This window comes from Bos javanicus, chromosome 2, assembly GCF_032452875.1.
Source record: "Bos javanicus breed banteng chromosome 2, ARS-OSU_banteng_1.0, whole genome shotgun sequence".
Lineage (NCBI taxonomy): Eukaryota > Metazoa > Chordata > Mammalia > Artiodactyla > Bovidae > Bos > Bos javanicus.
In genome coordinates, this window is record NC_083869.1 from 89,985,329 (window position 1) to 90,009,678 (window position 24,350).

Below are 24,350 nucleotides of genomic sequence, written 5' to 3' on the forward strand. Positions count from 1 at the left end.
AACCAACTTTTCATCGAAAGTAAAACTTTTGCATGTGGAGAGACAATGTGAGCAAAATGAAAAGGCAAACCACAGAATTCACAGCATGTATATCTGAGAAAGAACTGTATTCATAGTATAAAAAGTACTCCTACGTACCAATTATAAAAAGGTAAATAACACAATTTCTTTTTAACTGGCAAAAAACTTGAACCGAACTTCACAAAAGAAGACATATAAATGGTCCAATAACCATATGAAAATTTGCCTGACATAATTAGTCATCAGGGAAACTAAAATAATAATGAAATAGCACGTTATACCTATTGCTGTGCTGTGTTGTGCTCAGAAGCTTCTGTCGTGTCCAACTCTTTGTAATCTGATGGACTGTAGCCAGCCAGGCTCCTCTGGCCATGGGATTCTCCAGGCAAGAATACTGGAGTGGGTTTCCATGCCCTCTTCCAGGGTCATACGCATTGAAATAGCCAAAAGTAAAAGATCAGCAATACTCAGAAATTCGCTGGCAGTCCAGTAGTTAGGACTCCACACTTACTGAGGGCCTGAGGGCCTGGGTTCAATCCTTGGTCAGGGAACAAAGATCCATGGTGCAACCAAAAAACAAAATTAAAAAAAAAAAAAAGCTTCTTAAGGAAAAGATTAGTAATATTAATTGTTGTTGATGATATAGAACAACTGGAATTCTCATATAGTTGAGGTGCAAGAGAAAAATGTCACAACTTCTGTGGAAAATATCTTAGAACTTTGTTATAAATCCCTACATTAGAGTCCAGTAATAACACATCTAGGTATATATTCATGAGAAAGGAGAGAGTAAGTCTACAAAAATAGTTACACATGGTATTTATAGAAGCTTTGTTTGTAAAAATCAAAAAATAGAACCAATCAAAATCTCCAAAAACAGAAAAATGGTGAACACATTGTGTTATATTCCTACAAATAAATACTACTGTGCAATAAAAGGAAAAAACTACTGATACGAACAATGGATAAATTTCACAGAAATAATTGAGGGGAAAGAAGCTATGCAACAAAGCGCATACACTGTATGATTCCATTTATATGAAGTTTAAAAACAGGTGGAACTAATCCATAGTTGTTTCGCCTGTTCACTTGCTCCTTGGAAGAAAAGCTATGACCAACCTAGACAGCATATTAAAAAGCAGAGACGTTACTTTGCTGACAAAGGCCCATCTAGTGAAAGTTGTGGTTTTTCAAGTAGTCATGTGTGGATGTGAGAGTTGGACCATAAAGAAAGCTGAATGCTGAAGAATTGATGCTTTTGAACTGTGGTGTTGAAGAAGACTCTTGAGAGTCCATTGGACTGCAAGGAGCCAAACCAGTCAATCATAAAGGAAATCAGTCCTAAATATTCATTGGAAGGACTGATGCTGAAGCTGAAACTCCAACACTTTGGCCACCTGATGCAAAGAACTGACTCCTTAGAAAAGACCCTGATGCTGGGGAAGATTGGAGGCGGGAGGAGAAGGGGATGGCAGAGGATGAGATGGTTGGATGACATCACCACCTCGATGGTCATGGGTTTAAGAAAGCTCCAGGAGTTGGTGATGGACAGGGAAGTATGGCGTACTGTAGTTCATGGGGTTGTAAAGAGCTGGACATGACTGAGCAATTGAACTAGACTGAACTAAATCTATAGTTATATGAATAAAAAGAGTGGTTGTCTTGGGGCAGGTTTTGAGGTAGATAGGGGTTAGCTGCGAAGGGGCACAGGCATGCTTTCTGGGTTGACGAAATGTTCTAGGTCTTGATTTGGATGTTGGTTACATGGGGTTTTCCTGGTGGCTCAGATGGTAAAGAATCTGCCTGCAATACAGGAGACCTGGATTCCATCCCTGGGTCGGGAAGATCCCCTGGAGAAGGGAGTGGTTACCCCCTCCAGTAGTCTTGCCTGGAGAATTCCATGGTCAGAAGAGCTTGGTGGGCTACATTCCATGGGGTCGCAAAGAGCTGAACACGCCTGAGCAACTAACACTTGACTTCACTACATGGATGAACATGTTTGTCAAAACTCACCAAACATGAGTTGTACGTGTCCAGACTTGCTCAGTTTAGTTTGCAACACTGCCATTTCTCTTCAGTTACAGTCAAGGATGAGAAGATCATTCAGAAACTGAGATTTTGGCAAATAGGGAACTGTGGGCTTTGTATATGGTTTAGCATTCTATTATTTCCTATAAATTACAATTTTCATTCCAATAATCCTGTGGTAAGACTGTCTAGATAAAGAACCACATAATGACAGTCTGCTTGCAGAAGTTTCCAGGGAAGCTGGAAAAGTAGGACCATACCCCACCCAAAAACAAAGAGTTTACCTCATTACAGAGGCACCCCTGGGAACTGGACATCCCACCCAGACTGCACATTTAACCACTGATGTATTTGCACTGAGTTACCTCCTTCTCCTGATTGAAGTTCTCAAAGATAGCTGTGTAGGACTCGTTTATTTTCTTCCTTTCTTCTTCTGATTCTAACTCAAACTTTCTGGTTATCTTATGTTCTGTGGAGATGAGGAAATGATATATATGGGTAAATGTGGGAAAAATAAACACACAAAGAAAACCAGAATATCTGAAGATAGTAGAAATTCCAGACTGGGTCTTTGTGTGATCCAGGTCCTTTCAGCCTGGTGTTTAACCTCTGACGCTCACCTGGAGATGCCTGAGAATGAGGTGGATATGGCGATGGTTCTCCATCACATCAGCTGCATGCACTTCTAGTGCATGCATGTGTGCTAAGTTGCTTCAGTTTTTTCTGACTCTTTGTGACTGTATGGACTGTAGTCCTCCAAGTTCCTCTGTCCATGGGATTCTCCAGGCAAGAATAGAATACTGGAGTGGGTTGCCATGCCCTCTTCTAGGGGATCTTCCCCACCCAGGGATCAAACCTGTGTCTTATGTCTCCTCCATCAGCAGGTGGGTTCTTTACCCTTAGAGCCACCTGGGAAGCCCCTTATTTCTAATACCTCTGGTTCTTTTTGTGTAGTTTATTTTGGATCTGTTATTTATTATTTTAAACGTTGCCTCTGCTGAATTAATCACTATGTTTTCTTGGATACGCGAATCCTAAAATACAGTTCTTGGGTAACATGACTTTTCCAGCAATAAAATGTATTCTGTACTTAGCCCTGAGGCAGAGCTAGGCTTAATCATTTTGAGGGGCTGGAAGAGCTGCCAATAGAACTGTAATACTAAACAGGATGATGGACAGGTGAAGGTCTCACACAAATCTCTTCTTCAGCATCGTGGTGCTGGGGTTGGGTAGGGAGGCAAACCATGGGATCACAAGATAAGTCTGGACTAAGGTACACTGTGAGCAGCTAATGTCTGGTCTTCCAAAACCAGCTGTAGCATCTTAGCACAGACTTTGACAACATGGCATAGTTGTAGTATGAGTAGCTGGGAGTCTGGGCAATGACCTGGGCTGCTGCTGCTGCTGCTGCTGCTGCATCTTATCAGTCGTGTCCAACTCTGTGTGACCCCATAGATGGCAGCCCACTGGGCTCACCCATCCCTGGGATTCTCCAGGCAAGAACACTGGAGTGGGTTGCCATTTGCTTCTCCAATGCACGAAAGGGTAAAGGGAAAGTGAAGTCGCTCAGTTGTGTCCTACTCTTAGTGACCCCATGGACTTCAGCTTACCAGACTCCTCCCTCCATGGGATTTTCCAAGCAAGAGTACTGGAGTGGGGTGCCATTGCCTTCTCCAACGACCTGGTCTACACCAAGATTCCAGGAAAGCCTCAAGCAGGAGCAGCCCCCATGCCCCATTTCCCAGCCTTGACTCCAGGGTCTTCAAGCTATCTCCTGGTTATCCAGGGAGGGAAGGGACTTGAGGATGAGCTTTCCCAGGGAGTATTTGCATTTAATGAGTGGTTCACTAGTCAGCTAAATCAGATCTGAATTGAGTTGGGCTAGGATGTGGAATAAGTTTATAGAGGCCCCACTTCTGCCTCAACTAGTCCTCTAGGTCAGGAAGCAGAAACTTCAGAGATTTCCCTCTCCTTTTTCCATTTATGAAAAAGCTCAGTGCAGGTAGGAGAGTCTCCTATAGGGCACTTTGTGTGATCCAGGCTCTGTACTAAGTGTTGGAAATGTTAAGAATACACAGCAATATATGAATATATCAAATCAACATGCTGTACACTTAATCTCAAAAAAATACCTCAATTGAAAAATACATCAAACATGGCTTCCTTTGGAGGGGACACGGCAGTATAAAGACTCTGCATGTAATGGATCATGTTGCCCCTCTCCCAAAAAGTGAGTATTTGGAACTAATTCAGGAGCCTTTTTTTTTTTTTTTCCTGGAACTTCAGACAAGTCTGCAATCCTACAGATGTCCCCAAGCTCAGTCCAGCTCATGATTGCCAAACTTGCAACCAGAGAGTTCTGGATGGTACAGTTTAGTCCCTTGGGTGGTTAAACACTCTAAAAGACTCCATCCTGTTGCACTTGAAGTCTCCAGACACTTTCCATTCAGGAGTCCAGCCCTGCAGCACATCATCTTTCAAGACTCCAAGGCCACCTTTCTCGAGTCGAGATCAACATTAATGCCAGTTTCTTGGGGCATCTGTCATCAAAAAGTCCAAAGTTTCTGAACTCACTTTGCTGTAACAGTATCCTTTCCCGTTCCAACTTCTCATCCTTCTCCCACTCTGCCTTCTTCTTTGACCACTTGTCCTCCATTTCATCATAAATGCTGTCCTATTGGGGGGACAAAGGTACCATGAAGAAAAGCATCCTGAAAGGCTGCACCCCAGCCTGAGGCCCAGTACTGAGCTCTCTGCAGCTTCCCTTACCGCAGCCCCTGGCTGTGGGCCTCCATACATTAACTGGTGGGCTTTGATTCCAGCCCTGGGACCCAAGACCCTAAAGATCAAAGCAGACTCTGTGTGGTGTTTGCCCTATTGGAATGGGGCTTCCTTTGAAGACAGGCAGTTGAGCACACTGCATGTGTTCATGCCAGCTCCCTCTGAATCATGAATTACTCATCAATAGCACAGTAGGAAACAAGGGAAATATCAAGATGCTAATTTTTTAAATCAACTGTCCTTGTTTGCCTGGGACTGAGCTGTTTCCTGGGACTCCAGACTATCAAGGCTGAACATTGGGAAGTCCCTGGCCACCCAGGACCCATAGTAGGGGCTTGCTGCCCCAGCCCTCCCTCGTCCACTTCCCGTTTCCTACTCTCTCATCCCCCTAGAATGAAACTGTGCCCTAATTCTGGCTTCCTGGGCTCCCATCAAACTAGCTGACAAATGGATGGGCTGTGTTGTGGGGTGCCCCCTGCTCCACTTGCTGAAGTTAGTGCAGAGTGATACAGCCTTTTTGGATGGCAATTTGGTCAAATGCGTCGAAGACCTTTCAAATGTTTCTTCCTTTTGACCCAGTGTTCTGCTAAAATTAAAGATATTACAAAGTACAGATCTTAAAAAGTGGTTTTCTTTAGAGTGGTGATAGTTCTTTTGGCTGTTGGTGTTGTTGATTTTTGAATTTCTTAAAAAAAAAACACAACAAGCAGGTATTACTTTGTTCATGACAAACATATTCATCAATGGACTCTTTTAGGGTCCAGAGGCCAAACTGTCCTGCAAGGATGCCATAAAAGTCCGTAGGTTCACTTTTCTCCCTGGGTGCAGTGAGGGCCACTTAGGTTCAAGGAGACTGGGGATTTCAGGAAATTATTTTCCGGGCAAGCACTCTAGATTCATCTCAACATCATCAGCCAAGAAGGAGCCTTGCTTCTCTCTCATAATCCACCAAGGAGCTCTGAATCTCACCTGATATATATGAAACATATTCTTCAAATATTTATATTCTTTTCCCATCTCCTCTGAGAACAAAAGGAAAACAACAGAGTCGAGTCATCATTATTCCTCTGAAATACATGATTTCAAATTCATGTGAGAGCCCTCCTGCACACCATCCACACCTTGAACTCATCCCATCAGTGGTGAAACCATGGTGCTGCCTCAGCAGGCATACTGGAAGCTTATCAGAAATCAGATGCCTGGACCCCACCCTGAACCCACTGAGTCAAGGTCTCAGAGGCAAGGCTCAGTATCTGTTGATAATATGATGTCAGGTGATTCTGAGGCACCCCCAAATCTGAGAACTAATCCCTGGGGGCAAACCTACAACTGAAGGTAAAAGAGAAGCAAAACCTTCTGTCATTTTAAAATAACTTTCCTAGTGTATCCTGGTTTTGAAAACAATTATCTTTTATTTAAGACAAAAATCTGTTCTTTAGAAAATTGGAAAACTGGCAAGGTATTAATACTAATATCATTTTTTTTTAATTGGAGGCTAATTACTTTACAATATTGTATTGGTTTTGCCATACATCAACATGAATCTGCCACGGGTGTTCACGTGTTCCCAATCCTCAACCCCCCTCCCACCTCCCTCCCCGTACCATCCCTTTGGGTCATCCCAGTGCACCAGCCCTGAGCATCCTGTATCCTGCATCGAACCTGGACTGGTGGTTCATTTCTTTTATGACTAATATCATCTTTTAAAAATATAACATAAAAAGGGAAAAATTTCTCCTTCTCCCTGTAGAGATTACTCTATAAACTCAGAATTCTGAATGATGCACACTTTGCCCTTCCCAAGGGCAGCATAAACAGTGGGATAAGTGGCCCACACAACCCTTATAGGTTATAAAGTCATACAAATCACAGTGTGCCTGTTAGCATTTGATGAAGCACCATTATTTTACCAGTGAGGAAACTTGCTGAATTGGAACAGTATTATATTTGTAGAACTTTTAAATATTTTTTAAAAAGTGCTTTCATATTCTTACCACTGTGATAAAGGCAGGTATTATTGTCCTCAATTCCTAGGTGGGGATACTGAGACTCAATGAGGTGAAGGGACTTGTTCAAACCCCAAAACTTGGCTGTAGATCCTTCTAACTTCTTGGGGTAGAGAGGTTGTTTGTTGATATGGTTTGCCTTTTTTCAGTTTCATTCTCAATCACTCCCTCTTCCTGGGCTTTAAAAGCAAACTTCAAAAGTCTACCCAGAGTGCAGCCATGGTCATGGGAATCCCTTTGCTCTGGATCTGCATGGTCAGCCTCTGCCCCCTTACCAGGGTCACCTCCCAAAACCTTACCTAGTTTGTCCTGGGCAGCCAACTTTTCTGCCTTCAAGGCTGCTTTGTAGTTTTTCTCCAACTCACTGAGTTGTGCTGCGTGAGCTTCCTCGAGCTCCCTGTGGGGCCCCAGGAGAAGGCCACAGTCACCTGCGGAAGGTTCACCTGATCTCAGCTCCCCTCCTCATGCAGGCAGCTGGTGGGCAGGCAGTGGGGCCCTCACTTCCTGACACATTCTTCTGGCATCCATCCAGAAACGATTGAGGAGACCTCTGTTTTCACCATCCACTATTTTGAATGGAGTCATCGGGGGGCCATAGACTACCCCCAACAACAGGGTCTTTGCTTACAGCAAAGAAACTGTGAGCTGATTAACACCCAGGATAATTTTAGAGCCTAAGTTCTTGCCAGGCTCCATTCCAGGAGGCAGATGTTGTCAGTGTTCAAGAAGGGCATTAAAACACAGGGCTGTAGGAGCTGTCAAGCCAAGAAAAGACCTGGAGGAACCTTAAATGCATACTGGTAAGTACAAGAAGTCAGTCTGAAAAGCCTACAGGCTGTATGATTCCAACTATATGAGATTCTGGAAAAGTCAAATCTATAGAAGTGGTCAAAAGATCAGTGGTTTCCAGAGATTAGTGGGGAGACAGCAATGAACAGGCAGAGCCCAGAGGATTTTTAGGGCAGTGAGATTATTCTGTATGATATTGTAATGGTGGATACATGACATTAAACATTTATCGAAACCCATAGAATCTGCAGTATCAAGAGTGACTTCCCTGATGATCTGATGGTTGGGAACCTGCCTCCAAAGCAGGGGACACGGGTTCAATCCTTGGTCAGGGAACTAAGATCCCCCATGTTTTGGGGAAATCAAGGCCGAGTACCACAACTAGAGAGGCTCTTTCACTGCAACTAGAGAAAGCCTGCATGCAGCAATGAAAACCCAGCACAGCCAAAAGAAAAAAAAAAAAAAAAAAAAAGGAGTGAACCCTAACATAAACTAAGACTTTGGGAGCAGGCTCATTGATTGTAACAAATACCCCTTGGTGGTGGGGCAGGACGTCAATGATGACGAAGGCTGTGCAGGTGTGGGGCCAGGGAGTATGTGGAAATTCTCTGTACTTTATGTTTTACTGTGAATCTAAAAAATAGTCTATTAATAAGTAAGTTAATTAATTAATTTTAAAAAATTAAAAGCAAGTTTGCAACACTTATGAGGACTTCTCTCCAGCAGGACTAAGAAAGGGACTTTGTGGGTCTTCGCTTTCACACAGACAACACATTTCCTTTTTCTTCCCCTTGGTTTGTCTCTGCAGCTCTGGCTCCTGCCCTCCCATACTTTCTTCCCATTTTGTCCAGCCTTGAGCTAGCAGCCAAGATGGTTAGAGGAGAGGGGAGGAAGAAGAGGGGGGCAGGGAGAGACTGGGCTGAGAACAATAGTAGTTTACCACGGAAATGTCATAGAGAACTGAAAATTGTTTCTTCTTAGCAATCAACTGAAAGGGAGATTATAACTGAAATAACTGGATGATAAAGTACAAAGTCAGGAATAACCTCTGTGCTATGTTTCAGTGGCCTCAGATTGAATCATCCTGCTCTCCAAAGACATGTCTCTTATCTCCCACCCCCACTTGCCACCCCACTGTCTGAAATCCCAGTGAACTGAAATCTCGCAAGGATGCAGGAACCTTAGGACCTGCAGTATACAGGAACTTGTGCCAGAGAGCATACCTCGTCTTGCTTTCAAAGTTCTTCTGCATCTCAGCACAGCGGAGATCCATTTCATTAGAGAGCTGGAAATGAGGCCAGGCCAGTATTAACAAGACAGGAATGAGGACCCCCTTCCCACTTCAACTTGCAACTTCTGAGAAGCCTTCTCATTCATGGGGTACCCCCCCCCACTCCCTTGACCTCTCCCACATAGTTACTGAAGGAATGAAACAATTCTTGCCTCTATGTCAGTTGGTTGCATGAAAACCATTCCTTTCGCTGTTTTTTTTTTTTTTTCTCTTTGGCTGGATGTAATCTCTATAAGACTCTTGAGAGTCCCTTGGACTGCAAGGAGATCCAACCAGTCCATTCTGAAGGAGATCAGCCCTGGGATTTCTTTGGAAGGAATGATGCTGAAGCTGAAACTCCAGTACTTTGGCCACCTCATGCGAAGAGTTGACTCATTAGAAAAGACTCTGATGCTGGGAGGGATTGGGGGCAGGAGGAGAAGGGGACGACAGAGGATGAGATGGCTGGATGGCATCACTGACTCGATGGACGTGAGTCTGAGTGAACTCCGGGAGTAGGTGATGGACAGGGAGGCCTGGTGTGCTGCAATTCATGGGGTCGCAAAGAGTCGGACACGACTGAGCGACTGAACTGAACTGAACTGAACCGAATCTCTATAAGGTCATGGCCTTTGGATCTGGGGATATGTAACTCAATCGAGCAATCATTTATTGTGCAAAAGGCTTGACCTGGAAACATCAAACAGGCCTAAGACTCAGGCCCTGTCTTTGATGAACTTAAAGACCATGTTAATAAGTCCTTGGCAGAATGACTGTGTTTCCAGAGGCAGGGAGTGCTCAGTTGCAGGTGACCCTCTGTTCTAACACATTGGGTCCTCTGGCTGGTGTCTCAGGAGGAATGGACACTGCCAGCTGGGATAAGGGTTGGGGGGCCAGGACTTCTCCCCTCTGTGCAGTCACACAACAATGTGGGGTGACGGGAGGAATGTGAGAATTACAATGTGAAGTTTCTCCATCAAAATAATCTCTAAATATGTCTTCAGTAGGGCCAGTGTTTTGAAAGCTTGTGTTTTGCCCAATAAACCACCAAGGTTGAGTTGAGTGATCTCACACAAATTATTTAACTTCCTGAGTCTCAATTTCCTCTCTGTAGAAGGTGACCACAAAAACAAAACCACAAAAAGGTTTTCAGAGAAATACAGAGATGAATCACCAGAAGGGAAGGTCTCAGCCTGAGTCCTAGGCTGGGTCTCTATAGGATTCAGACACACCTGGGGTTGCCTGCTGGGAAGTCACCCTTCACACGTGGGTTCCAGTAACAGCAAGCATGGCGCAGGTTGGGGGTGGGGGGAGGAATGAGCAGATGGGAAAGAGATGTAAGTGTCGCTCTGGTTTATCACTCCAGCTCAGGACACCAGGCACCCCTGCTTGGGGTGGGGAAGAAGAGTCCTTGGTAAAGCAGATGGTAAAATCTAAAGGGAGTGTCACCACAATCCCCAGGAGACACAAAGAGTGCAAAGTGAAATCAACCGATTCAGGAGAGTGGGCTTCAGCAGTTTCAACAGCAACAGGAAGTGGGACTGGAGGCTTCTGGGTAGTTTTTGAGCAAAACTAAAGTACTGGTCATGCTGGTGCCATTAGCAAGAGTTTCAGCAAGGTCTGAAATTAATCTCACCATATGGCATAGTGGGCTCTGGTGGAAACTGTTGGTGCCCCCTAGTGGAGCAACCCACTCCAGTACTCTTGGCTGGAAAATCCCATGGATGGAGGAGCATGGTAGGCTACAGTCCATGGGGTCGTAAAGACTTGGACACCACTGAGCAACTTCACTTTCTTTCTTTCCTAGTGGAAAAGATAGTGGCATTGAGCATGCCAGAGATGCCCAGGGAGCTCCTGGAAATTGACTTAGGCCTGAAGATCAAACCACTTAGTCTCGAAAGGAAATCAACCCTGAATATTTATTGTAAGGACTGACGCTGAAGCTGAAGCTCCAATAACTTGGTCACCTGATGCAAACAGCCAACTCATTGAAAAAGGCCCTGATGCTGGGAAAGATTGAGAGCAGGATGAGAAGGGGGACGACAGAGGATGAGATGGTTGGGTGGCATCATCAACTCAATGGACATGAGTTTGAGCAAGTTCCGGAAGATAGTGATAGACAGGGAAACCTGATATGCTGCAGATAAATGGGATTGCAAAGAGTCGGACATGACTGAGCAACTGAACAACAATTAGAGGAAGGACTTGAGTTCTTGGCAGTTATGGATGAGGATGGAGTCAGAGAAATACGACGGGGTGACCACAGTCTTATCTGAAGAGCTGTTGCTTGGGCAACCTCGCTCCCATGAGCCAGGGACTTGGCCCCTTGCCTGGAACATAGCAGGTGATCTGAAGCTATTGGTCTTTCCTTTTCCCATAGCTCACTCAAGGACCACTCACCAATTTTTGGGCAGAACGATGGTCTCTGTTCATTTGCTCTATGATCACTGTCAGCTCTGAGATCTGTTCTTTGAGGTCAGCAATGATATCAGTCCTGCGGAACAAGTAACCCATCACCCACAGAGCTTCCAGGCTGTGCCGGCCAGGGCTCTCCCTGAGCATGGCTTGCTGGCCTGGTGAGAGCCAGGCTGTGTTCTGGACACTTCCTCCATCATCATGGGGTAGGGATGCAGGGGCAGAGGGTGGGCTGGGAGAAGGAAATTTGGCAGTAGGGTTGTTGAGCTCAGACACAGCCCTTTTGGGTAGACTGGCCAGAAGCGAGTAGGGGTAATTTGGTGACTCACTAGATTAGAAGAGAAAGAGCCGGATGTCAGAAATCTATTAGGGTTTGACCTTGACTCAGTAAAGATAGTTGAAATGGAGGAGGGAGAAGATCAGAGGATTAGGAAATGAGTTGAGGAGAATAGAATTGATGCTGACAGTGACTCACAGACAAGGAATGTACTGGAAACAGGACAAAGAAGGGATTTAAGATTGTGGCTTTCAGAATAGATTATGGATTTTTGTGTTTCTGGAAGAAAGTGAAAATGTTAGTCACTCAGTTTTGTCCAACTCTTTGTGACCCCATGGATTGTAGCCCACCAGGCTCCTCTGTCCACAGAATTCTCCAGGCAAGGATACTGGAGTGGGTTGCCATACCCTTCTCCAGGGGATCTTCCTGACTCAGGGATTGAACCCAGGTTTCCTGCATTGCTGGCAGACTCTTTACTGACTAAGGGAAGACCTGAATGGTCTTCACAGACAAGCAATGGGCTGAAAACAGGACAAAGAAGGGATTTTAGAGTGTGGCTTTCAGAATAGATTATGGGTGTTTGTGTTTCTTGGGCCTTCATGAAATCTGTAAGATTATTCAGCTCTCTTTGATTGAGCTGGGGTAAACAGGGTGGCAGGCAGTGCAGCAGAGATGAGGTCCTTAATTCAACAGGTCGAGAAAAGAAGAGAGGATGTAGGAGGAGATGGGGAAAGAGGAGATATGAGTTAGAGATTCAGGAAGTAGAATGAAAAGGATATGGGGACTGACTTTACATGGTCCTGGAGGATGGGGAGTGGGTGAGCCTTGAATGACAGAGGGGGTGGCATAGGCTCAACTGGAATGGAATCAGGCCAGAGTCTTACACACCACATCTCTCAGAGGCATTAGTGAGTGTTATCTTTGGACATAAGGAAAAAGATGCAGACTCGGGCCTCCCAGAAGTCCTGACTTTACTCTCAGTTCTCATTCTTCAAATTCAGACCATTGTATGAGTATTTCATCTACTCATTACCTTCAGGAACAACTACTCTCCTTTAGGATGAGTGACACCAACCCAGTCATTTTCCAGATCAGCTGCCTGACTTGTCCGTCCATCCTCCTGACTCCAGTGGGCTCTGAGCAGAGAGGTGGGTGCAGAGAGACGCCAGCACAGGGCTGAGCGAAGGGAGACTGTGGACTCGGCGTCAAGTGAGGGTTTGTCCTTGGGACAGGAGGGGAGAAGTCTGGGGAGCTGGAGGGAGTTCAAGGGCATTACCTGGAAATTTTGACTTTGCCCACGTCCTCCGATTCTGAATGTTTTTTCCTATCAAACATCTCATCTCCCAAGGTGACAGAAATCTGCTCCCTGTTCCGAATGAGGCAGTAGCCAGGTGACACGTTTATCACTTCCTGGGCATCAAGGTGGAATGTGAGGTCATATTGCAGACTTGTAGTGTTGGGATTGCTCCAGTATTCCTCTAGGGCCTTACTCACATCTTAGACCCATGAGGTGGGGTGTTCCCCTGTAGCCTCCCCCAGTTCCCTCTCTTCTGAAACCAAATTGCATGACTCAGCTGGTCCCTGGGTGTCCCCATAGGCTTCTCAAATCCAACATGTGCAAAACCCAAACGCTGACCCCTGCTTCCCCCTCTGCATTCTCCTTCCAGATGCCAGGAGGCAGCTGGGCGTTGTGGACGCTGCTCAGGTTTTGGAATTAGATGGGCCTGAGTTTAAATCCTTACTCTGCCACTAGCCACAGTTATTCAGCATCTCTGAGCTTCAGTTTGCTTATCAGAGAATGAAGATAATAACTCTTCATCAAAGGGCTTTTTTGATGAATAAACAAAATAACACATGAGAAAATACCTAGCACAATTGCGAGCAAAACAAAACAAAACCCTCAAAAATCTAGTCAGTTCCACCAAATCATTCATCTACCAACCAGCGTGGACCAGGATAAGATGTACGGTCTTTTTTTAAAAAGACTTATTGATGTGGTCAATTTTTTTTTTAATAAAAAAAAGTATTTATTGAATGTGTGTTACAATATTGCTTCTGTTTTATGTTTTGGTTTTTTGGCCCCAAGGCATGTGGGATCTTAGCTCTCTGACCAGGGATTGAACCCGTACCCCCTGCATTGCAAGGCGAATTCTCAAGCACTGGACTACAGGCTAGTCCCAGATGTACTGTCCTGAGTTGTGCAGGACACCCTGTAGCATCTGTTATCTCCTAACTCTACCTCAACCTCATCCTCTCTTCACCACACCCCTGCCCCTCATGGTCCAAGGCCGCTGTCATCTTGCTCCTTGGCTCTGGTGATCTCTTCTCAGTTGGCCTCTCTGCCTTTAGTCTGGCTCCCCTGAAGTTCATCATCCTCTCCACCTAGAGGGCTATTGTATTTTTGTTTATTTTTTTTCCTGACCATTAAGAGACTGTGTGATCTTCATATAAGACAGGCGGAGCAGGGGAAGAGAGGCAAGGAAAATAGATATAAGCAGAGAGTGTAAAAAGGGCCAATAATACCCCACGGGAGGGCATTTTCTAAAAATGTAAACCTGACCTGTATCAGACCCCTAAAGGCTCCAGACACCAAGAGAACTAGGTCTAAACCCCCAGGCAGGTGTCATGTCCTTCTGGGTTTGGTCCCGTCTCTTTCTCCAGCACCTCCTGTCCCTGCTTCTTTCCTCTCATCCTCCCATCCTGGCTCCTCTCAGGTGCCCTAGTGGTCTGTCCCCTTGTCTTTGTGGGTTCCCAAGTGCAGCAGAGGGTTTCCTGCATCTGGGCTTAAGCTGTTTCCTGGCCTGGACTGATTGTCACCATCTGGTTTCTGTGGGAGACTCGCCTCACCCTACACCCTACAAGGCAGCAGAAAGTGGTAATTAAATGCCTTCTCTGGGATCCAGCTGAGCTGAGTTCGAGTCCTGGTTCCACCCCTCTCTCATTAAATGTGATCTTGATAGAGGCTCCTCAGGGGATCATTGCACAGATTCAAGGAAGTGAGTGTGTGTAAAAGATCTATGTCTTCACATAGCAGGTCATGTTAGCCCCACTGCCCTCTTCCCAGTTTTACTCACATTAGGTAATTTATTGCTCTCCTCTTGTTTTCCTAAATGGATTTTCATTCTGTAAGAGAAGGGCATGCTCAGAAAGCAGTCGGGTAAAAAGGAAGGTTGGTACACAGATTGCGATGAAATGATGGGTAGTAAAAAAAGTAGGAAATCAATCCATCACTAGCCTAATAGTAGAACCATTCCAAAAACAAGGGCCTAGAAACTTGATATGAAGATCCAAGCACTCTCCTATGAGCCGGTGCCTAAACTTCAATGCACATGCTTTTTAGTGACATCCTTGCTGTGTCTGCACAACTGCCTTTCTTCCTGTTTGCACTGGGAATTGGTGTTCTGGGAACCTGAAAGTGCCCAGGGTTAAATAAATTCCGGGTAAGCAAAGTGTTACTGTTCTGAGACCTGGTGTTAACCCTGATTATAATTAATATTTTTTTCCAGATACAGAAACATGAGCAGAGGGTCAGGTACTCAAGTGTCATAAGAGTATTTACAGGGGAGCTTACCTGGGATGTTGGAAGAGTCAAATAAGAGTAACTAACTTCTGCTATGGTGGCAAGCAACGCAAATTGGATTGTGTCACTTTTCTCAGAATCCTCAGCTGGATTCCTATGTGTTATGCACTAAATTGTGTCCCTCCCATAATCCACCACATTGAAATCCTAGCACCTGCCATCCCAGAATGTGACTGTATTTGGATTGACGAACTTTAAAGAAGTGACTGAGTTAAAATGAGGCCATTAAGGTGGGCACTAATACCATTTTCCTGGTGTTCTTGCAAGAGAGATTAGGACACACAGAGAGAACCCTGGATGTGCACGCACAGAGAGACCCGGTGAGGGGGCGGCAGGCAGGCAGCCATCTGCAAGCCAGGGAGAGAGTCCTCACCAGAGATCAACCCTGCCAGCATCTTGATGCCGGACTTCCAGCTTCCAGAACTATGGGACAATAAATTTCCGCTGCTTAAGCCACTTAGTCTGTGGTTTTCACTGTGGTAGCCCCAGCAGTGAATACACCATCCCTTTTGGAGTGAAAATCAAAGTCCTTATAGTGGCCAGCACACTTCCCTGTGAGTTTCCTACTGTTATTGTAACAGATTACTATGAATTTAGTGGCTTAGAACTAAACCTTGTTATGTTTAGTTCTCAAGTCAAAGTCTGAAACGGGTCTTCCTGGGCTAAAATCGAGGTCCGGTTGTCTTCCTCCTGGAGGCTCTGGGGGAGAATCTATTTCCTTGCCTTTTCCAGATCCTAGAAGCTGCCCCTACTCCTAGTAGCCTAGTCCTCTGTCTTCAAAGCCAACAAGGTCATCACTCCAACCTGTGCTTCTGTTGTTACGTCTCCTTCTCTGACACACTGACTTCCTCTTTCACAGGAAAGGAACTTTCCTTTTATATTAAGTCCACCTTTACATTACATCCTGGATAATCCAGCATGATCTATCAGCTGCTGAGCAACCTAATTCCATCCACCACCTTCATTTCCCCTCAGCAATTAACAGAACAAAGTGATGGTTTCCAGGGATTAGGACATGGACTTCTGCGGGCAGGTAGGGGGCGGTGATTGTTACTCTACTGACTGCATTCAGCATCTCTGCAACTTCTTTGAGCTCATCTCCCTACACTCTCTCTTCCCTTCCTCCACTAGCCCCACGTGGGCCACTTTGATTTCCAGGAAAACATCAGATGTGCCAAGCAAATTCCCACCCAGGGCCTCTATATTCACTGTTCCCTTTGCCAGGAGTGCTTGACCCCAATGGTCAGTGCAGTTCCTGCTGACCTCTTACCCAGGGATTGCCCTGATCTCTCTGTGCAAAATTACAACCCCACCCTCACCATCCCCTCCTCCCTATGCCTGCACTGTTTTTTCACATAGTGCTTGCAGTCTTTGGAAGGATTTACATGTTCATAGTCATCTCCCCAGCCCTCCCCACTAGAATGCAAGTCCAGGAGAGCAGAGACTTTGGCCGTGTTCATTGCTGTCCCCCTGCACCTGACTCAAAGTCTAGCAAATAGTGAGTGAGTGAGTGAGTGAGTGAAGTCGCTCAGTCGTGTCCGACTCTTTGCGACCCCGTGGACTGTAGCCTGCCAGGCTCCTCTGTCCATGGGATTCTCCAGGCAAGAATACTGGAGTGGGTTGCCATTTTCTTCTCCAAGCAAATAGTAGGTGCTCAGTAAATGGTTTCCAAATAAATAAGTAAATAGAACACAAAGTTTCATGCAAAGGCCTAAACCTAAATTACACTAGATAAGCTTATAAATGTGAATGAAAATTTTAATTGGTGAATAAAAACAGAGCTGCAATCTACAGAAATCCTTAGACATAGTAAAGTAATCAAGAAAAGGATGAGTGCATGCCATAAATCCGTGGGAGGCTTTTGGTCAAGGACGTGCATTCAACGCTTTTAGGGCAGGGAGGGGCTCTCTGGGGCACCCTGCTAAGAATTCCTTGGAAGTGACTTTGAAAGCAGTGAGGGCAAAGGGCCACAGAATCCACCTGTAGGAGCTGAGGTTTGGAGGAAATCCCAGTGCGTTCCGGCATTTCTCTGACACACTTGGGAGCAGTTACCTCAAGTCAGGAAACGTTGTAAAGGCCTAGAAGTGGGATTATTTTACTCACAAACCTCAAACCGTTCCTGTCCCATGGACGTGAAAATACTTACTTTGGGGAGACAACAGGTTTTGTTATCGGTTGGGCATAATTTTGTTTTTTTCCAGCTGGAGGAAGAGGAGAGAGCCTGACAGTGAAAAAGGAAATCATGAGAAATAGAAAATTGGAAATTCAGGAACCTGCTTTGGCACTCTCAGGTAAGGGAGACCCCCCACAGTAACCCCAAATTGGAAGACACGGTCTGCCAATGGGAATCTTTATAATCAGGATGGTCTGGGGAACCTCAGGCCGATGACCCTGGCACTTGTTCACTGACCAGGGGTTCCTGGGCTGAAGTCCTCTAGTTCTAGAAGCTCTTTGACCTGTATCGGGGTCGGGGGGCCCTGCCATGGCCCTTTCCCTCCTGTGCTTACCCTGAAGATTCCTCATTGGAACCACACTCCGCCCCAGCTGCCTTGCCCAGAGTGCTGTGCAGCCAACAGGTGAGTAAAGCCAGGCTTTCTGGCCGCTTTGGGATTTTGCTGCCGAGCTGACTGTTTTGGAAATCTTGTGAGAGAAAGATGGCTGCCCCACTCCATGGAACCCAAGCCCTCAGGCCACACTCCATCCTGGATAATCCTTACTTGGGCTTCACCGAGGAGGTCTTGCTTGGTGGCTGAGGGGTCTTGATTAGCTTTCGTGGCCCCAAGTTCCAGGGATCCCAGCAGGTGCAGTAGACGAGGGGGTTGGGGTACATGGCAGGTCAGGGGCTATCTTGGCTGCTTGGTCAGGAGGTTCCCACCGAAGTGGGAAAACAGCAGCAGAGTTACACTGTTGAGAGAAAGAGCAGCAACGCTTAGAGATGAATTGGGAAGAACCCAGGGAAAGCCCAAAGCACAGATGACAGATTCTGGAAGCTGTCAGTGTGATACAGGATATCGAACACAGCACAACACCTCACCTCTGGCCACCCAGGAGATTGACTTGAAAGCCGTTTAACGTCTGATGTTGTTGTTGTTTAGTCGCTCAGTCATGTCCGACTCTTTGCAACCCCATGGACTGCAGCCTACCAGGCTTCTCTGTCCACAGGATTTCCCAGACAACAATACTGGAGTGGGTTGTCATTTTCTTCTCCAGGGGATCTTCCTGACCCAGGATCAAACCTGCATCTCCTGCATTGGCAGGCGGGTTCCTTACCACTGAGCCACCTGGGAAGGAGTTGCTGAGTGCTTACTATGAGCCAGATCCACAATAAGTGATCAGTTATTGTTATGCCAACTTTACAGAGGAGGATAGTGAGGCTCAGAAAGGTAACAGAGGTCGCAAAGGTGGAAACAAACACAAGTCTATCTGACTCCCGAGCACTTGCTCTTCCATCAGGTCACACTAAATGGCTGTAACAGGTAGGTCACGCTTAGCCCTTCCTAGAAAAGCAGCTCTGTTACTCAAATTACAGTGCAAGGGAACCTTTCAGGTTCTCTTTCCTGGTCACCGGCCTGAATTGCACAGCCAAAACTCTTCCTTCTTGGCTTCATAAAAGCAAAAAACTCTGTAACAAAGGTTTGCATGAAAAACTATCAGATAAACATGGAGGCTTGATCATACTTGTTTATCTTCTTTCTTTTCCAGAATTCCACTAAAATGAGACTACAGATGAAGAGATATTTAATTCCATGAGAACAGAGAGAAGGAGAGAGGAGATTATACTGCACAATGATGTCCATACGGGCTCGGCACTGTGACTCCCTCACTTAGTACACCATAGGAAACTACAGCTTATGAGCCTGCAAAGGACGTACAAACCAGCGGAAGCCAGTTTCCAGGAGAAAGCCCCCCAAGATGCAGGGTTGGAACTGGTAGATTATCTGATGTTTCGGATGGGTATTCGACATCTGTTGAAGCACATGATAGGTCGAACAGTGTTCCTTCCCCTTCCTCCCCTGCCCCACGTTCTAAGTAAATATGTTACCTTACATGCCCAAAGGGGCTTTGTAGCTGTGATTAAGGATTCACCTCAACCATAGTTTTTTTCCTTCTAGTTTTTATTTTTTATTAAAGTATATTTCACATACAATATATTCAGTTCAGTTCAGCTCAGTTGCTCAGTCGTGTCTGACTCTTTGTGACCCCATGGACCGCAGCACGTCCAAGTCCAAATTCAAGTGAGTTCAAGTCTTCTCCAACACCACAGTTCAAAAGCGTAGATTCTTTAGTGCTCAGCTTTCTTTATAGTCCAACGCTCACATTTATATATGACTACTAGAAAAACCATAGCTTTGACTAGGTGGACCTTTGTTGGCAAAGATATGTCTCTGTTTTTTAACATGCTGTCTAGATTGGTCATAGCTTTTCTTCCAAGGAGCAAGCGTCTTTTAATTTCATGGCTGCAGTCACCATCTGCAGAGATTTTGGAGTCCAAAAAAATAGTCTCTCACTGTTCCCACTGTCTATTTGCCATGAAGTGATGGGACCAGATGCCATGATCTTTGTTTTCTGAATGTTGAGTTTTAAGTCAACTTTTTCACTCTTCTCTTTCACTTTCATCAAGAGGCTCTTTAGTTCTTCCTCAATTTCTGCCATAAGGGTGGTGTCATCTGCATATCTGAGGTTATTGATATTTCTCCTGGCAATCTTGATTCCAGCTTGTGCTTCATCCAGCCCAGCATTACTCATGATGTACTCTGCATATGAGTTAAATAAACAGGGTGACAATAATCAGCTTTGACGTACTCCTTTTCCTATTTGGAACCAGTCTGTTGTTCCATGTCCAGTTCTAACTGTTGCCTTCTGACCTACATACAGAATTCTCAAGAGCCAGGTCAGGTGGTCTGGCATTCCTATCTCTTTCAGAATTTTCCACAATTTGCTGATATCCACACAGTCAAAGGCTTTGGTGTAGTCAATAAAGCAGAAATAGATGTTTTTCTGTAACACTCTTGCTTTTTCCATGATCCAACAGATGTTGGCAATTTGATCTCTGGTTCCTGTCTTTTCTAAATCCAGCTTGAACATCTCGAAGTACACAGTTCACATACTGTTGAAGCCTGGATTTGGAGAATTTTGAGCATTACTTTAGTAGTGTGTGAGATGAGTGCAATTGTGCAGTAGTTTGAGCATTCTTTGGCATTGCCTTTCTTTGGGATTGGAATGAAAACTAACCCTTTCCAGTTCTTTGGCCACTGCCAAGTTTTCCAAATTTGCTGGCATATTGAGTGTGGCACTTTCACAGCATCACCTTTTAGGATTTGAAATAGCTCAACTGGAATTCCATCACCTCCACTTGCTTTGTTTGTAGTGATGCTTCCTAAGGCCCACTTGACTTCTCATTCCAGGACGTCTGGCTCTAGGTGAGTGATCATCCCATCGTGATTATCTGGGTCGTGAAGATCTTTTTTGTATTGTCCTTCTGTGCATTCTTGCTTCCTCTTCTTAATATCTTTTGCTTCTGTTAGGTCCATACCATTTCTGTGTTTATTGTGCCCGTCTTTGCATGAAATGTTCCTTTGGTATCTCTCATTTTCTTGAAGAGATCTCTAGTCTTTCCCATTCTATTGTTTTCCTCTATTTCTTTGCATTGATCACTGAGGAAGGCTTTCTTATCTCTCCTTGCTATTCTTTGGAACTCTGTATTCAGATGTTTATATCTTTCCTTTTCTCCTTTGCATTTAGCTTCTCTTCTTTTCTCAGCTATTTGTAAGGCCTCCTGAGACAACTGTTTTGCTTTTTTGCATTTCTTTTTCTTGGGGATGGTCTTGATTACTGCCTCCTGTACAAAATCATGAACCTCCATCCATAGTTCTTCAGGCACTCTGTCTGTCAAATCTAATCCCTTGAATCTATTTCTCAGTTCCACTGTATAATTGTAAGGGATTTGATTTAGGTCATACCTGCATGGTCTAGTAGTTTTCCCCTACTTTCCTCAATTTAATTCTGAATTTGGCAATAAAGAATTCATGATCTGAGCCACAGTCAGCTCCTGGTCTTGTTTTTGCTGACTATATAGAGCTTCTCCATCTTTGGCTACAAAGAATATAATCAATCTGATTTTGGTATTGACCATCTGGTGATGTGCATATGTAGAGTCTTCTCTTGTGTTGTTCCATGAGGGTGTTTGCTATGACCAGTGCATTCTTTTGGCAAAACTCTGTTAGCCTTTGTCCTGCTTCATTCTGTACTCCAAGGCCAAATTTGCCTGTTATTCCAAGTATTTCTTGACTTTCTACTTTTGCATTCCTGTCCCTTATAATGATGAGGACATCTTTTTTGTGTGTGTTAGTTCTAGAAGGTCTTGTAGGTCTTCATAGAACTGTTCAGCTTCTTCAGCATTACTGGTTGGGGCATAGACATGGATTAATGTGATATTGAATGGTTTGCCTTGGAAATGAACAGAGATCATTCTGTCATTATTGAGACTGCATCCAAGTACTGCATTTTGGACTCTTTCGTTGACTGTGATGGCTACTCCATTTCTTCTAAGGGATACAATATATTAGTTTCCAGTATACAACACAGTGATTTGACATTTATATACATTATAAGCTAATAAAAATCTATTAACCATTTGTCACATGCAAAGTTATTACAATTTTATTGAGAATATTCCCTATGCTATACATTATATCTCTATGATAGTTATTTTATAACTGGAAATTTGTACCTCTTGATCCTCTTCACATATTTTGCCCAAGTTTTTACCCCTCTCTGGCAACCACTTTGTTCTCTGTATCTATGAATCTGTTTCTGTTTTGTCTTGTTTGTTCATTTGCTTTTTTTTTTAATTTTAAAAAGTCATTATTAAGGTTTTTGTTGAAAATAACTCACATTCAAAAGGAAAGGCCAATATGGTGTGTTATCAGAATAGAGTAAATCAGAGTTGATTGGCTGGTTAAAAAGTTGAAAGGAAACTGAGTTTTAAGAGAGTGTAAATAACTAAAATATTTTAAAATGTTATATTAAAATTAGAAATTTTATACTAAAGATATACTAGAATACACTGGAATGTTTGCAAAAATGAAAAAGGGTGCTTTGTTTTTTAGATTCCACATATAAGGGAAATCACACTGCCTTTCTCTGACTTATTTCACTTGGCGTAACAGTCTCTAGGTCCATTCATAGTATTGCAAATGGCAAGATTTCATTCTTTTTTGTGACTCAGTAATATTCCATTATATCCCTCTTCACAACATTCTTTACTAAAATTTCCCTTGGGTTTTGGAATCATTTGGGTCTGATTTTGCACAGGAAATCTGCTTATCATCTGTGGGACCCCAATAAATGTACTTTCACTTGTATGAGTGAAAACTTCCTCATCTGCAAAATGGGGAAAAAATTCATGCCTCCTCACTGGGCTCTCAGACACGTGAAATGAGACCATGTCAGGAAAGTTCTCAGCACACTGCCTTGCATACATTAGGGTTTCAAAAACTGGAAACTGAGTTTAGGAACATTATGAAAAAGGTATTCTGTTTACAGAAGCTTTTATTTCTAAATTTGTGGGAGAATAGTCTTTTTAAAAAAATATGTGTTAAATTATGTTCATTGTAAAGAAAATAACACAGAAAAGCCTAAGTAAAAATAACCCCAAATACTAGCATCTAGAGATGACCACTGAAAATATTTTGGTGAGTGCCCTCTAGAATTCTCTCTAGCCTAGAGAAACAGATGCATTATTTTCCATAAATGAAAGCAAATTCTACTTACATCCTAGATATGCCTTTTTAAACACATAGTCGGTAACTATATACATATACAGTCATAGAATTATTTTTAAACTTAAGTTTACTGTGGAGAAATTTTTAAAATGTACAGAAGTAGACAAAAGAGTACAGTGAGCTCACACGTATTGTCACCTAGCTACAATAACTAGCAATTTATGGCTAGTCTCTTCCATCTTAGCTCACCTTTTTAAAAATTGGAGAATAACAGCTTTACAACGTTGTGCTGGTTTCTGCTGTACAACGTGAATCACCCTCCCTCTTGAGACTCCCTCCCCTCCCCCACCCCCCCCCCCCAGGTCATCACAGAGCACTGAACTGAGTTAACCCACTTTTCTAACACTAGATTATTTTAGAGCAAATTTAAAGCAAATCTATACTTTTAATTATTTAAAACAAACCTTTTAAACAAGACTGAGGACTTCCTTGGTGGTCCAATGGTTAAGAATCTGCCTGCCAAAGCAGGGGACACGGGTTTCATCCCTGGTCCGGGAAGATTCCACGTGCTGCAGGGCAACTGAGCCCACGTGCCACAACTACTGAGCCCTCACACCCTGGGACCCATGCTGCACAGCAGGAGAGCAGCCCCCGCTCACTGCAGCTCGAGAAAGCCCACGTCAGCAACAAAGACTCAAGCGAACCAAAAACAAACAAACAAAAGCATGAAATTTGTTTCTATATTATCATGACTTTGTAAATTTCTCTTTTATGAATGTACCCATTTATATTTTTAGCTAGTTTTGTATTAATAAACATTTGCTTGTTTCCTTTTTTCCCGATGATGAGCAATGCCTTGGTGCATATTCTTTTGCTCTTAAAAAGTAAAGGCCTCCAAATACCCATGGGAATGATACTCCAAATTATTAACACCAGTAAGACAAGGCTATGGAACAAGCAGAATAGTTGAGGGTTATGGGGTGGAACAGGGTGATAGAGGACCCCACTCCCATCCCCACACCAGGTAGTAACCACTCACTGAATCCTGAGGAAGTCTGGGGGTGCCAGGAGAATTGTGGAGGTAACCAAGGAGGCAGGCATGACATTTGAGGGGCTTGAACAATGTATATGCACAGCCAGTATGGCAGTATTTTTATATTTCAATAACTGTGCATACAAGCTAAATGTCAGCCCTCTGCCTTCATATTCCCCCAAGAGGGAATCACTGTTAACAGCTTTTTGGGTGTCTTTCCAGAAATATTCTATAATATTTAAAAAGTTTTTACATAAACAAGAACACACTTTACACACTACACCATGCCTTGCCTTTTTTGGTGTATGTATATCTGGACTTTCCAGGTGGCTCAGTGGTAAAGAATCTGTCTGCCAGGCAGGAAACTCAAGTTTGATCCCCGGGTTAGGAAGATCCCCTGGAGAAGGAAATGGCAACCCACTCTAG

The 24,350-nt window shown here is 44.1% G+C and overlaps 1 protein-coding gene across 2 annotated transcripts in view; it reads right to left on the minus strand.

The window, feature by feature from the left end:
* The window catches only part of FLACC1 (flagellum associated containing coiled-coil domains 1), a 53,095-nt gene that overhangs the window by 27,809 nt on the left and 936 nt on the right, over positions 1 to 24,350 (minus strand). For both annotated transcript variants that reach the window (XM_061381600.1, XM_061381591.1), the window contains exons 2-11: positions 17,885 to 18,071; positions 17,314 to 17,388; positions 14,662 to 14,710; positions 12,864 to 12,997; positions 11,296 to 11,389; positions 8,849 to 8,910; positions 7,136 to 7,233; positions 5,800 to 5,852; positions 4,624 to 4,723; positions 2,415 to 2,518 (exon numbers count right to left, since the gene is read on the minus strand). In XM_061381600.1, the coding sequence (XP_061237584.1) occupies positions 2,415 to 2,518; positions 4,624 to 4,723; positions 5,800 to 5,852; positions 7,136 to 7,233; positions 8,849 to 8,910; positions 11,296 to 11,389; positions 12,864 to 12,997; positions 14,662 to 14,710; positions 17,314 to 17,388; positions 17,885 to 17,997 (882 nt within the window). In that variant the 5' untranslated portion in view covers positions 17,998 to 18,071. The remainder of the gene's footprint in view (positions 1 to 2,414; positions 2,519 to 4,623; positions 4,724 to 5,799; positions 5,853 to 7,135; positions 7,234 to 8,848; positions 8,911 to 11,295; positions 11,390 to 12,863; positions 12,998 to 14,661; positions 14,711 to 17,313; positions 17,389 to 17,884; positions 18,072 to 24,350) is intronic.